The sequence below is a fragment of the Lissotriton vulgaris genome, chromosome 1_1 (genome assembly GCF_964263255.1).
Source record: "Lissotriton vulgaris chromosome 1_1, aLisVul1.2, whole genome shotgun sequence".
Classification (NCBI taxonomy): domain Eukaryota; kingdom Metazoa; phylum Chordata; class Amphibia; order Caudata; family Salamandridae; genus Lissotriton; species Lissotriton vulgaris.
In genome coordinates this window covers 1506554627-1506572805 of record NC_141685.1, presented here as the reverse complement: position 1 = coordinate 1506572805, position 18179 = coordinate 1506554627, and the positions used below count along the sequence as shown (strand labels likewise).

Sequence of the window (18179 nt, the reverse complement as noted above, 5' to 3'; positions counted from 1 at the left end):
TTCTGTAGCGCCTCAGTGTTTCATCTACCGCCTCCTGAGTGTTAGACCGGTCTGCAGACACAGCAGGAACGCCAGCAGAGGGTACACTGCGGGCAGGAGAACCGGGAGGTTGGAGTTTGAATCTTGAGTCTGAAACCCCACGTTTAACCAAGCCGCATGATCCTGAAGACAGCCCTTCCTGTGCCTAAACTCCCTTCTCTGACAAGCAGCGTGCATAGAACAAGTCCTGATGATCGTCAAGAGGCAGAAACCCCACTCCTCGGCGTCCTCAACTCTGGTTTCTGTAGCGCCTTGGTGTTTAATCTACCACCTCCTGAGTGTTAGATCGGTCTGCAAACAGAGCAGGAAAGCCAGCAAAGGGTACACTGCGGCCAGTAGGACCTGGAGGTTCGAGTTTGAATCTTGAGTCAAAAACCCCACGTTTAACCAAGCCGTGTGATCCTGAGCACGGCCCTCCATGTGCCTAAACTCCCTTCCCTGACAAGCAGCGTGCATAGAAGAAGTCCTGATGATCGTCAGGCGGCAGAAACCCTGCTCCTAGACGTCCTCAACTCTGGGCACCTCCTACCAGGGACGCAACTAGAGCCACATTTCGGAGGGGCTAAGAAAACATTTGGGGGGGCTGACTCTGCAGGGGCTCTAGAATTTACAAGTGAATGGTCTTTTAAAGACCTGTGAGGTACTCGGTTGCGGCTGTGTGTGTTCTGGGAAGCTGTCTCATACCGGGCTGCCACAAACGACGGGGGCTGAAGCCCTCTGATCCCAATGGGCGTTGCGCGCCTGCCTCCTACCGACGTAAGAACAAGAGAGCGTCTATCTGCATAGCGCCCACTGCCAGCTGGAACTCCTCTAGGCATTTGCCGTGTGCCCCAGAATTTTTCATTATAGCGCTTGCTCAGGCTGATGAGAACGGAGGTCTAAAGTGCGCCATAGCAGTGTGGCCCCTCACACTGTCAACTGGTGAATGCCAAAGCTTTTCAGTAGGGGCAGTGTCCATTCAGTTTATGGCCTCTCTGCTGAGGCTGCCACAAATGTTTGACAATAGTGAGCAGTAGGCCTGGTTGTAGGTAGTACGGATACCGCGCAAATCAGTTAATAAAAGCTGGTGTTACCGTTTATTACATCATTGCTACCTTTTGTTTAATTTATCGAATGCTCTTGAGTAGCGCACCTTTGTGAACTGAGGGACAGAGAAGGAAAAGTTACCCTTGACCGCGCCAGTCCTCTGCTTCCAAACTATGCTGCAAAAACTCAATTGCATCTTATATCTTCTTCATCTTGCTTATTTTCAAACTTTGTGCCTTCTTACATCCTGCCCTTTTCTTGAATAGTAAATACGGGCAAGTCATGCGCAAGATCCCACAATCCGTTCAAATGAGAACAGCCAGAATAACAACACGGGTCTTCCTAATCATACTGGTGCCCTATCCACTAAACCCCATCACCTGAGGTTCACTCGTGAGAACTGCGCTGAGAACCCCACCGGTACATTTATTTCACTTGTGCTGCAACACACAACATACTCACACCAGCGAAAGCACAGGCAGTGATAGGGCAAGCGCCCGTCCTGTAGAGAGCAGGTATAACATTCGCAGCAGTAATGCAAGCGTCAAACACATGTACACTCACCTGGCACCATGTGCAATGGCAGTGTGCATTTCTCTCACACAGTACAGGTTCAGCACAGACAGAGGCACGGTAAGCTTCCTTCATACATGTATGTATAACCAGGGCCCGGCGCAGGCAGCCTGTGACAGTGTTAAGTTTCCTTCGCACCCTACAGTTTCTTTATGTTCAGTGGCAGTCTCATGCATCCCTAACACACATGCGCCAACGCACGTGTACAGTGATGGTGGTCGAATGATGTTTTCGTGAATTGCTGGGGCTATTTCGCAATGCCAATGGCTCAAACCTAATTAATGCCAGACCTATTGCATTGTAAATGCTTGTTATCTGTGCCAAAGATTGAGGGGTTCCTACTTTGTTTGACAAATTGGATGAACTGCCGTATGTTGGCAGTTTTCCCGTGCCCACTCCCACCAAAAGTTTGGTTTTCATGCCTCATTTAGATGTAGCTAAAATGCAGGCTTTCAACTGATGGAGACTCTGTAGACTTTGCCATAGGAAATTTTGGATCTGGCATCATGCTCACCACAGGCTTGCCAGGTCCTTGTGGCTGTTGTCCATTCATATTTAGGGTGAGGCAACCATTAGGAGATTTCCTTGCCTGAGACCGCCATACCAGTCATAGCAGTACCGAGCCAGGAAATCAATCAAGGGCTCTAACGTGCGGGGTAACAACTGCTGAAAACCTAGCAGAGTGGAGTCAAAACACCATGATCTTACTTGACAGCAACCACCACAAAAATTGTTGTACTGAGAGAAGTAGGATCCTTGATAAGAAGACGGGGACTTCATAAGACAGTTGCATTGATGGCAGTGAGATCCCCGATAAACTGACGGGGACCTCATAATATGGACGGTGGTCTTCCACTATGGGAGTGAAGGCACAAGAGTGCGAATTAGGGCCTGGCTGGCTGCCCACCCAACTTTAATGATTCTTTGATTCATCACTGCTGGCTGGCAATGGTTCTATTTAGGCTGACCAATTGCAACATTTCAACTATCTTTAACTCACAATTTTACCTAACATTTATCAATCTCACCTTCATCATAACATGCATTTAATTATCATATTGTTCTTCTTTATCAAATGGCGAATCGTCATTTTAATTAGAGTATTTTCACACTTTATATGTATAGCCTCTTGTTATGTTTTATTCATTATTTATGGACAACGGTGATCTTATTTCCTAATTGGCCTAATTGTGTTGGTATTCAATTTCACCAGGTCCTCCATTTTGTTGAACAAGCCTAACAGTGAGACACCATGGCAGTAACTCTGGTTCCACTGTCATTCACAATCCTCACAGGTCAGACTTCTCATCAAGGTAAAGGCAGTTTAGGACAAATAAATATTCATGTGATATTTTGGTGATTAAGGATAATCATGTCTGCATCCTTCCTACACTTCTGTCCTGCGTGTTGGGAAAACTGACATTTAGAACGGCCGTGTGTGTGTGTTTATCAAAATGGCTTTATTGAATGTGTGCAACCTGCCGACCAATCAAACTACATAGGATTTGCAATATTCACAGCACAGTAAAAGTCTGCCCCTTACCTCCCAAAGGTTGAATATTGACAGGGCTAATCCAGCGTGGCTAAGTTGAATGACGTTTACTCTGCCTCTCCTAGAATGCAGTTGAAAATCAATTCCATTCTTTAAAAAAAATATGCTAATCTCTTTGCTCAGCATTGCACACTATGGATGTGCCCCACACACAATGAAATATGTAATGAAATATGTAATCATTATAATCAAGCGCACCCTTATGTCAACAAAGGACAAGTGTTCTCACAAAAGCAATTACAGCCGTAGGATGGAAAATGAACTACTCTCGCCCACAAGCAATCACAGTCCAGAGAAAATAAGAGATCAGGAGGGCTGAACACTCAGTGGAAAATACAGAGTGTGACTTAAGGTCTACTGATGTCTCACAGATATGATGATTATAAGGTTGGTGCTATTTATGATAATTGAAAAAATCATTGCATAATATGTCATTTTACTATAAAGGGTAAACTATCACTCACACTAGCATAAGCCATATTAACCAGACGTGAAAACGCTCAACAGAAAAAGATTCACATGCTTCTTCTGTTGCTGAAAACCCCCTAAATGAAAGCTTCAACCTTGAACTTTAAAACAATCATTTGCCCATAAATGTTAGTTAAATATTATTTTTCACATTGAACGAATAAAATCTTTGAACTGACCTATAAATGCCAAAAAATACGAGTACAAACCCTTTTAAACATGTTTAACACATTTAGCAAACTTTATTATAAACAGAAGTCCTGTAATTCGCTAAATTCTCACAGCAAATGACTTTTTTTTAATCAAATTTACTATATTTCACACAAAGATTCTTTCTTGTAAGGCCATTTGATGACATTTTTTGTACTGTTCTTTACTAAAAGTGTATTTAAAAAGGTATGAAAGAATACAAAGAAACGTGTTAAAAAGGTTGCCTCGTGTCAAAATTTAAATTAGCTAACATAATCTGAGTTGAAACCAACTTCAGATACAGTACCGCCAATCCACACATAGTGTACATAAAACATTGTGTAAACGTACTGTTCTTTGACTATGTGACCAGTTTTACAGTTTTATCAAAACGGCAAGAAATAAGGTGCGGTTCTCTTTATTTCCTAAAGAATAAAATATTAGCACCATTCCAAGTGAAGTAGTGTGACTCTCATGTTGGCATTTATCAGGTAGGAAACACTTGTGAAAACCATGTGTTGTTATAGAATTCCATCATTAGCATCGTCGTCATTTCTTTACTTTCATGTCTCTAAAAACTGTTAAATCCTGCAAAATATTATTTGCCAGGTCTAGTTTTTACATAGCTCTCCTTTAACTAGACGGCAATACATGACTAGCTTCTGTACACGCTACAGCTGTAATTCGACCCTGTGTAGTGCTATAAAGTGATATAGTTGTGCCAAAAACGTTTTGCAGTTTTTTTTATTGTGGAAAGATGTGTACGAGCACCTAGGCTGATATAGAAAAGCTCGTTTCACTTGTGATCTAGATGTGACATATTTCCGTGTTTTGGGAGCTGTCACTGACATAGCAAGGGTACCTTGGACCCAAATGTAAGCCGGCGCAATGGGCCACCTCCACTCCCCATGTGGTAAAAGACAACCCCGACTGGGATACTGTGGGCCCTACGCCCCTAGCTCTTGAACCACTAGACCTGCTGCACTAAGGATAGTTAATCTCTATATTACTACTAGGATCTAACATCTAGCTTAGTTCAATCCACCCTTGCATTCTTTTTTAAATTTCCTCCATTGCAAAGATCACACCATCTAATAGGTACAGCCGGCTGTGGGACTTCCTAACAGTGAGTTCCGACGGAGGCAAATGTGGACATTTCTCGACGGATAGTGCTGAAGGGCGAGAGCTCCAGCTCAGTGGTATACTCATTGTCATTGTCATCGCTCGTGGCCACTGAAGACTTCTGGGCGCACTCTTCACAACAGCAGCAGCAGCATTCCATGAAGGCTCTGCTGAAAGGCTTGCAAAAACAGAATAGAAGAATTGGGGTCACACAGGACTTAAAAAACAAGAGAAACTGGCTGATCAAGTGAAGAAGGTCCATTGTCTGCCGAGAGAGCCCTGTGGACATGTAGGACGTAGCAATATTGCAGATATTCTCAGGAATGATACAAAATCCATACAAAATGGTCAAGGCCACAACTGTACAGTTCATTTGGCTCTCAAGATGAATTTGCCGCTTGTTGCCTCTTGTGGAAGACTTCTCTGCCCTTCTGATTTTCTTCGCTGTCACCAGAGAGCATGTGATGGTGAAAACAGTAGGCAGGCAAAAGTAGCAGCCAAAGTACCACCAGAGTCTGGCACCATCATAAGTGAGAGCCAACACATAGATCATGTCAGGAAGGTCTGTGGATATCTTCACCACGCAGCGGTCGGTGGGAGGACTGCCACTCATCTCAGGACTCTCCTTGATCCTCTGACGCAATATAACTTCTGGCAGGGCCAACACCAGTGCACCAAACCATATGACAGCTAACTTGGCTGTGGTTGATTTGCAGTTCTCAATCATTTCATAATACATCTGCACATTTGTGGCAGCACGAAAGCGGTCGATGCACAGGGCACATAATGTAAATGTTGTCACTCCGAGAGAGGCTACCTGGAAATGGGAAAATACAAAGGCATTAGAGAACAGAATTCAATCAAATTCGATCAAATACGTGTATACAAACTTGATAGAAAATAATCAATAAAATAGGTCAATGAAAATTACATATAAAACAGCCTTTTGAAAACGGACTGAATTCTAACTTTTTTTAGCAACTTTGCATGGCATAAGGTTTTAAGGGCAAACACAATAATAAAGGTTGCAATAAAAATGCTTGATTATTTCAACTTAATAATGTGGAATAACACCTCCTACCCGCTTGTCCTCTGACAGCGTCCACACTAACAAATCTGGAAATCTCTTGTGTGCCCCTTTTGACACCTTCAGTCATAGATTATTATATGTCTTGCACTATTCACAGGGACTCTCACTTGTCACTTTAGGCAATTTGATGTTTCCCTCTCACTGGGGTTTCCTTAAAGTGCTTTAGTAATGCAGAGGAACACCACTACTTAAAGCCATGCCACGTTTCCCTAAATCTAACAGCCATCTAATAACCTTTTTTTCTTATAAACCCTTGCCTGTCGAGCTAGTTTCCCATCTCTCAATTAACAGGTTGCTTAGTTCTCTACAATATGATTTTTGACCACTCAAGTCCATTCCACTCCAGTGAATCTTCTCTTTTTTTCCATGTGCCTATCAATGTTCTCTCTTACCATCCCAACTATTCCTTCTCCAGTCTACCTTCTTGTCCGTTCTGCACTTCAACCAAAGCAACGTGCAAGGAACGCTTACCTCGCCAGGCACTTATGGCACTGACCCGACTCATATCTTTCAAGCCTATGGTTCTCTGTCACCTAGCGCTCCTGTCTTTTTTTCCCATGACTATCAGGGAGCACGTTCCACCATAAGCTCTAAGATCTTGTCTATCCATACCTGGCATCACTGTGGTTTCTCTTACCACATGTGTACTAGGAGTATGATAGGCAATATTTTCTCATGTTCGTTGAGCCTCTCCCACCCACAATATTTTGACTGTCTGACAGTCATTGAGCACTGTGTAGCTATGGTTTTCTTAATGCTAAATTCCTCATAACTACAATCAGTTATTTTACTGAAACCTCTGTCCCAAAAGCCCTGCATACTACCACCCCATTGCCCAACTGGACACTTCTAGATAACCTGCTATACATTTTTTTTTCGCCTCATTTTGTATTTTGTGATTATGAAATGTATCTGATTCTACCTGGAATGCAAAAATAATAACAATACTGTACAACATAACCTGATCAAATTGTGTTGGTTCCCTTGGGAGCTGCCACTGAGTGATAAGTGAAAACAAAGTTGATATTATAACTTAAATTATACACATACAACACATTTTCCCACTTATGTTAGGAGCAAGAGCAATATCAGCACGCTAATGGAGTTATGTATCGGTAACATAGTAACAGCAGTCAGGTTCTAGCTACTGAAAATCTGGACATTTAACCACCTCCCATTTCAGACAGTCACTATTCTCTTAATCACCTTAATGACGAGCAAGGGCTATAACTGTATTCATCTTCTCACAATCCCAAACTGTTTTCCTTCGCTTTTCTCACAGACATTAACTTTGCCACAAACATCTCTTTAATCTTCCAATAACCTCTCTAGTTGGCCATTAGTGACACCAGGTTGGTTGGAAAGTAGCCAATAGAAGGATACAATGCAAATTGCTCACTATACTTACATTCATGGAACAGTCCTCACACACTGTTCAGTAACACTCGAGCGAGTACATTCTAGTGGGCCAATCAATATAATACAAGTTTTTCCTTTGCCTCTCTCTGCAGCTTTTTCGTTTTTTTTTTACCATTTAAAATTTTAACCTCCCACCTTTGGAATACACTTATGACACGTGTGCTTCATCTTCTCTGTACCAAAGACCACCCTCCATGATCACCCATCCTTCATCCATGAACTTCTCCAGGGTAAATATGTAAATCTAAATGCGTAGTACTGTTCCTTGGCTAATCTGCCAAATTTCATATTGATCATCTGTTCCATACTTTTCAACCACAAATACTGCTGTGATCTCTGAACGGTGTGTTTATAATATACAATATTTCCATTCAGAAACTGACTTAGTTATCAATAAATACAAACAAAATAACATGAATTAAAACAGTGGGCACATAGTGTATGCCATAGGAATAGTGATTACAGCATAAATGTTAAGAATCCTGTTCTCAAACTGCATTTTGTAGTATGTAAAGTAATGGTTTAATAGTAGTATTCACATATTACAATTTTGTATTCACAAGGCTACAGTCAGAGAGCTCAATCTCTCCTATCTTTCTTGGTTTGCAGTAAAAAATATTGTGGGGAAAAAATAGACTGTAAAATGTCAAGTCAAAAATGTTGTCTACTGAAAAAAAGAAGAGAAAAAGTTATGGCTACAAAACCAGCATTGTTAAACACATTAGGTTTCACCTATGTGATTAATAATATGAGGATGTATTGTAATTTGTAGTTGGTCAGCAGTTGTGCTTTAAATGTTACTGAAATTGTGCTAAAGTGTTATGACTTGTTTCTTGAGAAAGGCAATATATTGTGCTGGACACAATGGCCCTTATTTATGAGGCCTTGCGTCAGTTTTGCGCCGCCGGTGCGTCACTTTTTGTGATGCACCAGCGGCGTACAAAATGCGCCTTGTTGCGCCATATTCAAAAAGTGACCCATCTAGGTAGATGCGTCACTTTTTAAACCCCTGCGCTACATTATACCTGCGCCAGGTATAATGTATGCAGAGGGGGCGTTCCCCCGCAAAAAGCCTCATAATAGTGACGCAGTGAAATCTATGAGATTTCACTGCGTCACTTTTAGGATGCTGTTGCATCAAAATCTTGCGCCTGCCTCACAGCAGGCGTAAAACTAACGCAAGCCCTTTCACATGGGGCTTTCCCCATGTGAAAGGACGCATTGCTGGAGTTGCGTCACTTTTGTGACACACTCCAGCAATGCGTCACTTTTGCGCTTACAGATACGTCAGAAATACTGACGTATCTGTAAGTCCTTGCGACATGATGCGTCATACATTAAATATGACGCATCATTGGTGTCGCAAGGAGTGCGCAGTGAAAAGTGACGCATCGCTGTTTTCACGCAGCGATGCGTCACTTTTCATAAATGAGGCCCAATGTGTCTGAAATGGCCAACATTTTGGCAGGGGCAAAACATGCCCTCTCCCATAAGGAATAGTATATTACATATTAACCCCCTTACCTTTGTAAGAAAAATGAAAAATACAGACAGTAGAAAGACTACCCACCTATATCTTAAAAGGAAAAGGTGGGAGGAGCACTGTAAGCACGCCACTTGGGCTGACTAGGCATTAAGGGGTCAAGCACGTAAGAGAAGATAAATCAGTTTTTAACTTAGACACCCTGTCCCAACTCTTTTGAGTATAATTTATTCTGATATGGCACCAAATGCAGCCACACTAAACTTTATTCTATCCATACATGCTGTGAAGGAAAAAACTTCACTCTGCTGACAAATCAGAGGACGCCTGCGGCGTCCCTCAGCCGCTAAAACAAAAAAAGTAAAGGGCAACCCTTAGCCTCTAAAATAAACAAAGTATGGGGAGCCCCCACAGTTGCTAAAGCAAACAAAGGAATCAGCGCTGCACAAGTCAGCAGTATTCCTAGAGCAACTCCACGTGGGAACAAGCAGCGTTCAACCATTTTCTGACATAGCAATGATAAGAAGCACTGGTCCAGCCGCCTTGTAGATGAAGGGAGCGGCGCCCATGTAGCTGCTAAAGAACAATATTAAGCAGTCGAGCGAGGACGGTAGCACCACTATTCACGACCATGCTGTAAATGAAAATTTGTAAAGCTGAGCCAGAGCAGTCTGACTTTCCAAAGGCAGATAAATAAAAGCAGGGCCATTTTCCAATGGGTACCACACAGGAATGAATCAAACTATATTCCCCGGCCCGTGCATCAGAAGAATTACATTAGTAAGGAAAAACGGCTTACCTGAATCTGCAAAGAAGCATGGTCAGAGGAATGACGGCTTGGATAAAAAAACAGGGGCGGGGCTTAAATGAATTTTTTTTTAATGTGGTGCCAGAACAGCCTGACTTTCCAAAGGTAGTTAAACAAGAACAGGGACATTTTCCAACACTTACCACCCAGTCATAAATTAAACCATATTCCCTGGCCCACGTATCAGAAAAATTGCATTAGTAAAAAATAATTGTTTACCTGAATCTACATGGGGGAGCAGTCAGAGGAATGATGTCTTGATGGCAAAAACTGGGGGGAGGGCTCAGGGCTTTAAACAAGGCTTGGAGATAGATGAATTCCAAGCCTCACATAAGAAATAAAATGTAGAGTGCAAGTGAAACAGAAACCAGATAAACTAACAAAAGACACCGGATTGGGAATCAAAAACTTTTTAGAAACTAATTAAGCTTCTGAACAGAAATGCCAGCACCTAAAAAATAAAAACAAGCATAGCGCTGTGCATGCAAAACCTTTAAAAAATAGCTCCACAAAAGCGGATGGAAACAGTACTTCGGGTGACGGGAATCTGATAAGAGAAGCACAAAGGAACAACACAAGGAACAACTGGAAAGAGTGTGCTACAGCCAATAGAAACTGAGGAAATATAAGTGGCATGCACAGGAACCAATGAAAGGCAAGGAAAGCAAGGGGGGGGGGGAATGCAAGCCCCTTTTAAAAAATGTATTAAATACATTAGCTCTCCCAAGCACAGCTCAAATACTATTAAGGCAAAACCAAAAAATATTTTGTACATTATAATGCAAAAGTTAGTGTACTGGCAGCTCGTCTTTAACACAGCATCTCTCTGCTAAACTAGAGGGGAGCATAAATGAAGTGAGGAAGGAAGTGGGGGACTACCAAGAGATTTATGATTTAGGGAAGGATTGCATTGAGGTATAGTTCAGGGTTTTAGGGGTTCAGGGATCTGAAGCGTTAGGATGTATTAAGGGATTATCATAAAAATTACTTTTAAAATTCAACATATTTGAGACGGACATTATAATACAAACATATGCTCACAAAAGAGTAAGACCACTGTCATTCACAAAGTACACTTCTAAAGTTACTTCTCTTTCTAATGGACTCAAAACAGCAGACCATATGCTTATCATACACACACACCCTTAGGGGGACCATGTACATGTATGATTTTCCTCCTGCACATAATCCCTTACTTCCTTAAATAGACACATTGTAATGGTATAATGGTGGCCACTTTAGTTATTAGGTAGGCCATTTGGTGTGTAATTTAAGAGTAATCGTGCATTTAAAATAAACAAAAAAAAATATTTTAAATTGTGTTCTTTTTGCGGTTTTGGTAGGTTGTAGATAATGGTCATGTCTGAATGTATAAAAATACAATTTCACACTAGGGGCCTCATTTATGAGAAATGACGCATCGCTGCGTGAAAGCTGCGATGCGTCACTTCTCAGTGCGCACTCCTTGCTACACCAATGATGCGTCATATTTAATGTATGACGCATCCTGTCACAAGGACTTACAGATACGTCAGTATTTCTGACGCATCTGTAAGCGCAAAAGTGACGCATTGCTGGAGTGTGTCACAAAAGTGACGCAACTCCAGCAATGCGTCCTTTCACATGGGGAAAGCCCCATGTGAAAGGGCTTGCGTCAGTCTTACGCCTGGTGTGAGGCAGGCGCAAGATTTTGACGCAACAGCGTCCTAAAAGTGACGCAGTGAAATCTCATAGATTTCACTGCGTCACTATTACGAGGCTTTTTGCGGGGGAACGCCCCCTCTGCATACATTATACCTGACGCAGGTATAATGTGGCGCAGGGGTTTAAAAAGTGACGCATCTACCTAGATGCGTCACTTTTTAAATATGGCGCAACAAGGCGCATTTTTACACCGCGCAAAACTGGCGCAAGGCCTTCATAAATAAGGCCTTAGGTTCGGGACATTTATGTCACGTAAGGTTGAGAACAACTCTCGCTGATTATTCGTTCATGGAATGCTCACCTAATAGTGCAGTATTTTACATGTCAATATTATACTTAGCCTGATCAGTTTTAACCATGAACTCGGAATGCTTCAACCATGGAGAAAGTTTTCATGGAATCACCATCTTCACGCCACGGGGGTGATAAATGTAAACTATTAACATATAGACGGTGTTAAATAAAATTTCATCAGCTCTTTCAACATACCGTATAAACCAATACCTTATGAAAATAAACTACTCTTGACACATTAAATTAGGCTGCCACATACAGCTTTGCCCTGGAATCCGAATCTGTGCCATTTGTCAAGCCTTAAACTGACATTATTAATGCCATGCTGTCACTTTACTATCATTTATCTAAATTAAGTGTCCTATAAAGACAACTTACAGATGAAATTTTGATTCTGTGGGAAACGCTATCGTTGGGAAATCATTAATTTTCATTTTGTCTAGCACATGCCCTATGTCTGAATTAATTTAAAGAATGCCTATCAAACAGAAATAACAATGTGTTTTCAGGCTTTTAAAAACCTGTTTACAATTCTAAATCCAGTTAACTTACTGGGTAGGTTTATTGAAACAGCGTCATTTTTTCTGCACTTCCATTATTTTGAAGATTGGCAGGAGTGACAAGGAACTCAAAGCTCTCCCCAAAATTGGCTAGGGATTAAGGGTCATATTATCAAGAAAGGGCGATACATTATCGCCGCTTTTATCGGCAGGAAACTTCCGCTAAAGCGGCGATAATGGGCTTGATAATATGCCCTTGTGAATTCCCATAGAATCCCAGGTTCTGGTGTTAACCTGGGCTTCTATGGGAATTCACAAGGGCATATTATCAAGCCCATTATCGCAGTTTTATCCGCAATTCCCTGCCGATAAAAGTGGCGATAATGTATCGCCCTTTCTTCATAATATGGCCCTAAATTCCTGACGATTTCTTCTTCCGTTTTGCAGCCACGGCCGGCAGTGGGAGTACCTGCAGGGCGGTGATGTGGGGAGGGGAAGGGCAGGTTGGGGGTAGTAATGTATGGATTACAGAGTTTTACAGGTAAGTAAACATTTAAATAAATAAAACGAATTTCGTTGCGCGCACTAAATCGCATTTGGGGATGCAGTGCACTGTTTCCGGTCCAGGGAAGACATGGCTTGGCAGTTCGGGCTGCACTGTTCCCATGAGGCACAGGGTCAGACTGATTGCATTTAGCCATGTCTGAACTGGGGTGGCAGAGTGGGCTAAAGAACGGTGATGGATTAAACCCAGATCTCTTGACTGGGTGTGAGTGTCTGATTGATTCAGAAGCTCCGTCCATCACCAACCCCTTTTGTACTGCTTTTGGCCGCCATAAGTGTGGCAGGGTATACTCAGACGTGAGCCCCTTGCTCACTTTGCCACTGGATTCAAGCAAGCTGGGCTGAAGAAGGCTTGAATGCCAGAAACCGGTCCTCGGAAGCTTGTTTCCGGTCCAGGGAAGACATGGCTTGGCAGTTCGGGCTGCACTGTTCCCATGAGGCACAGGGTCAGACTGATTTGCATATAGCCATGTCTGAACTGGGGTGGCAGAGTGGGCTAAAGAAGGGTGATGGATTAAACCCAGATCTCTTGACTGTGTGTGAGTGTCTGATTGATTCAGAAGCTCCGTCCATCACCAACCCCTTTTGTACAACTTTCTAAAAGTAGCAAAGAAATGGTTGGATGTACTCCTTTCAGTTTATTCTTCTCATCAATGGTACAAAAATGCTCAAAGGCAACAGTTTGGCATGCAAACTTGAAGGTGCTTAACCCTAATGGCACCTGTATGAAACTGTAGATAAGTGTTGCGCCGTCGCGCTCCAGACTCAAGATGCACTGCCGATATTGGCAGAAGCCGATAGTGTCACACCATATATCCAGTAAACATCCAGTAAACCAAGGTAATTCACTGTTAACTCATTTTTTAATGACATTTTTTAACAAAATTCATGCAGAGGCAAAGTGTTTCCAAACGTTTATGTTAAAGAAATGCCCATCCAGGCATTTTTCTGGAACACAATAAAATACACTTTTGTTCCTGGGTGACCATGCGAACAATAAACAATAACCCAATACATTTCGAGCTGAAGGCCCGTCTTCATGGGAAGCTATGAGAGAAAAAAAGAAGCTCATCAAAATAACGAAATTGCATCTTTTTAACACCTTCTCCGTGGCGGACATTCTGCTGCGGTGCTGAAAAAAATGTCCCGTGCTTGGTTCGGACGGCCCCCGGACGTCCAACGCACACGTCCACCGTGACCTCAGACGGGCGGCCCCCGGCGTCCAACGCATGGAAGGAGTTTCCATGAAATATGTGCAAAATGAAACTGTCACAAACTGCAGAAAAACAGTTGAAAGCCAAACAACATAAACCATACCCCAATTGAAACTGCGATTCAGCTAAAATATTAACTGTTATTCTCCTGTGCAAAACTAAATCATAATTGATAAGAACCAAGCTATAAAAGTCAAAACAAAACTCACGTAGCAACTAAATAAATAATCCAATTCTAGGAGAATCATCATTGTGTCCCATGGTGTGGTCGCTCAAACTAAACTCTGTGTAGCCAACAATGTTGTGCAACAAATTCAAGATTTTTTTACTACAAGAACATGTAAAACTTAAAAGTGCAAGTCCTACTTTTTAAACATACTAAAAGTGCACATCCTTCTTTTTAAGCACACTACACCCTGTCATTGGGGTGTCCAGGGCCTACCTTAGGGATTATGTATATGTACTTATAAGGAGGGTTTGGTCCTAGCAAGAGAGTTAACTTGTCAGGTCGACATAGCAATTTAGAACTGCATACACAGGTTTTGCAATGGCAGGCCCAAGACATGTTTGAAGAGCTCCTGAAGTGGGAGGCTCAATCAGTGCTGCATACCCACTAGTTGCATTTAATTTACAGGCCCTGGGCACATGCAGTGAATTTTACTAGGGACTTATAAGTAAACTAGATGTGTCAAATGTAGATAAGTCAATGTTACCATATTTAAAGCACAAAGCACAAGCACTTTAGCATAGGTTATCAGTGATAAAGTGCCCAGAGTCCTAAAGCCATCAAAACAAAGGAAGTAGAAACAGGAGGTTTTGAAGGTACGAAGTCAGAGAAAAACACAAGGATGCCAGGCCTAACAATATCGAAATTTTATAGCTGCATAGTTGTACCTGTATACTTGTTGTCAAATAGTTTCACGTCATCAGTGACAAATGCCCAGCCCAACACTTCATTAACAACCTATTACATTCTAGAGGTGAGAGTCTTATCTCACACTAAAAGGATAACGTCAGTGCTAAATTTGAGACGGTGGTTTCAGGTGCTCAGCACCAGCACTTAATAAACACAAATGCTTTTCATGAGCACCAGTTAAGGACACATTCATTAATGGGGAGATTAAGGGATTTGCCCAGAATCACATGATGTTGAGCCAACGCCTAGACTCAAACCCGCTTCCCCAGTTTTGAAATTTGAAGCCTCTGACCATTACACCACATCCTCTCCCCCCTTTACTGGTTAGCAGTTGGTTCTGTTTTAGGCGCGCTAACAGGAGAAACAGGCTGTAGCATCTGTCTCCTGATGAGAGCCCGGGCACTTATATTTTTCACAAATTAACCACTGGTGAGCGTGTTAACATGGTAATACCAGGATGAACAAATAATGGGCAAAATAGGGAAGATGGTCACATTCTGTCACCATCAGCAAGCTCTGGTGTGGATGGGATTATGTGCCAGTGCCAGTCATGTAGCATCCTGAGCAAACTAACGCCTGAATGTCCTAATATGCAAACGCTATTCCAGTCACCGGCACACTTGAAGAAGGAGCAGCACTGCGCCATTGCTATGCTGTCATTAACTGTAAACGGAGCGAGTATACAATGTATCACTACCAGCCTTATCGGACTGTAAGCAAACAAAGGGAACGAAAGCGACGTGCGCTAGGCCATCTTAAGGATTTTGGGGGCCCTGGGCCAAACGTGTTTTGGGGGCCCCTGTTTGGGACAATTTTGATTTCATGATCCATTTTCAGCTCTTTCATGCCCTCTTTGGCCAAGTCACTGAAAGCGCACAGGTACACTCGTCCAAATTCTAAATGTGTTTCCACCTAATATTCAGTGATCGTGATGTGTGCTTTCAATATTGCAACACACAGCAGCTCACTAATATTGCTGTAAATAATCACTGTGACACCTTGCCATTTCTCATACATGAGGTCCGGTTTTGATCTAAAAGACACTTTTATGTGAACGCTTCATGAAACTTAGACACATAATTTCTCTGAAAATTGTCTGTAATAAACTCACACATCACCCACATTAATAGTAAATGAAAAGAAAAAGGCTTGCCCTACTTAACGTAGATTCGAAGTACTAGCAAAGCTTTAGGCGGATAGACTGGTGCAGGTGGTCCCCTCCCTAGGTCACCGTGACCAAAATGGGTTTGTACCCTTGAGTAGCACCTCCTTAAACCTTTGGCACTTCTTTAGGATTGCCACGTATTCGCAAACCCAATGGCCAAGAGCAGGCTACCTCAAATTAGACCTGGAGAAGGCATTCGACTCCCTGGAGTGGGAATTCCTATTTGCCGCACTAGAGCGATATCATCTGGGGGAGGCTTTTCTCAACATGGTGAAGCTACTGTATAGTGCCCCTACTGCGAGGGTTAAAACAGGCTCCTACATATTCGGCCTCGTTGAAGTGCGCAGAGGGACTAGGCAGGGCTGCCTTCTGTCTCTATTGCTCTTCGCACGGGTGATTGAGCCACTAGCAGAAGCAATACGCACGGAGATACCAGACGGAATTGCGCTAGGAGACGGCACATACACAATATATTTGTATGCGGACGATCTTCTGCTATACATAAGAGACATCCACTGAATCTCACAGACATTAGCAACCATATTGGAAAACTTTGCTTCTATATCAGGACTACGAGTAAACATCAATAAATCCTGCCTGTATCCCTTCAGCAAACAATGCGTTGACCCAGAGTACGTGCTCGACGGAATACGTGTCCATTGGTGTGCATACACATTCCCCTACCTGGGCATTCGAATATACAGAAGCCCACAAGACTTGGAAGATGACAACCTGGGCAGAGCACTGACCACAGTCCGCTCTAAGATGGTGTTTTGGGACATGCTCCCACTATCAGTGACAGGGAAAGTGGCCATAGTAAAGATGGTAATGCTGCCCAGGTTTTTGTATTATTTCACAAATCTCCCACACTACATCCCTTTGTTCTTCTCTAGCCCCTCGAAAGACTAGTGAAAGATTTCATATGGGGAAAATCTAGACACAGGGTGGCGATCAGCAAACTCTACTTACCGGTAGACCAGGGTGGTCTGGCAGTTCCATACTTGGAACAGTAGTATTTAGCAGCCCAAATACAATGGGTTGTCGGATGGTTTGCTGCCCGCCACAGTGGAGACACAGCAACCACACAACCCCCCCTACAGATCACAGAGCTAGCGGTAATATTCCACCCATGTTAAAAAGCCAAGCCGACGGACTCACTACTGCTGAATATGGCCTACAAGAGCTTCCGTAGTGCACTGTATAACACCCATTTAAACCACACCATACGCTCCAGCAGTACCTCTGGAGAGAACACCCAGAGGTCACACAGTAACCACAGCAGCCAAACTCAGAAGCTGGCACACTGCCGGAATTCAGGACATGGGGGATCTATATCGAGCAGGCACACTAGTCCCATATACGACACTAATGGATGAAGAGGAATTACATCCCGGCCAATTTCTACTGCATCGCTCCCTACTAGCGTTGATAACAGCTAAATGGGGAGACCAGAGACACACCTCCCCATACAATTCCTACACGTTATGGATCAATGTGGGCACCTTGTCAAATGGTTTGCAGCATCCCTCAGGCATAACACGGCGGCAAACCTATCGACCCTCCGCCAGCACTGGGAGGCAGACATAGGACACCAGCTCACAGCCACAGAATGGGTATTGGTATTGGTGTGCTCAAACCAGGTTCCAAGGAATGCGCGCCTGCGACAAATAAAATTCTATATCACCCATAGAGCGTACCTCATGCCAGCAAAGATCAATCAATACTTTAGACGCCAAGACACCAAATACCCCAGGTGTATGCATTTAGATGCGGACTAGCTACACATGCTATGGGCGTGCCCCACATTAACAGAATATAGGACGGCAGTAGCCGACACGGTGGCGCACTGCCCAGGTCGCACTCCCTTTTGAATGCCACAAATATCTTCTGCATTTATATCATAGAAGCCGCAACAATAAAACCACGTCTAGATTTTTAGATCTGGTGTTGGCAGTGGAAAAAAGGCGAATCACAAAAAGATAGAAGGACCCTGACCCGCCACTCATAATAATGTGGAGAGGCTCCATGCTAAACTGGACCAAAGCAGAAAGCA

At 43.0% G+C, this 18179-nt stretch overlaps 1 protein-coding gene across 1 annotated transcript in view; it reads right to left on the bottom strand.

The window, feature by feature from the left end:
• Positions 1-3880: 3880 nt before the first annotated feature.
• GPR37 (G protein-coupled receptor 37) overlaps positions 3881-18179 on the bottom strand; it is a 199498-nt gene continuing 185199 nt past the window's right edge. The window contains exon 2 of the mRNA XM_086967415.1: positions 3881-5786. Within this exon, the coding sequence (XP_086823541.1) occupies positions 4968-5786 (819 nt within the window). The 3' untranslated portion in view covers positions 3881-4967. The remainder of the gene's footprint in view (positions 5787-18179) is intronic.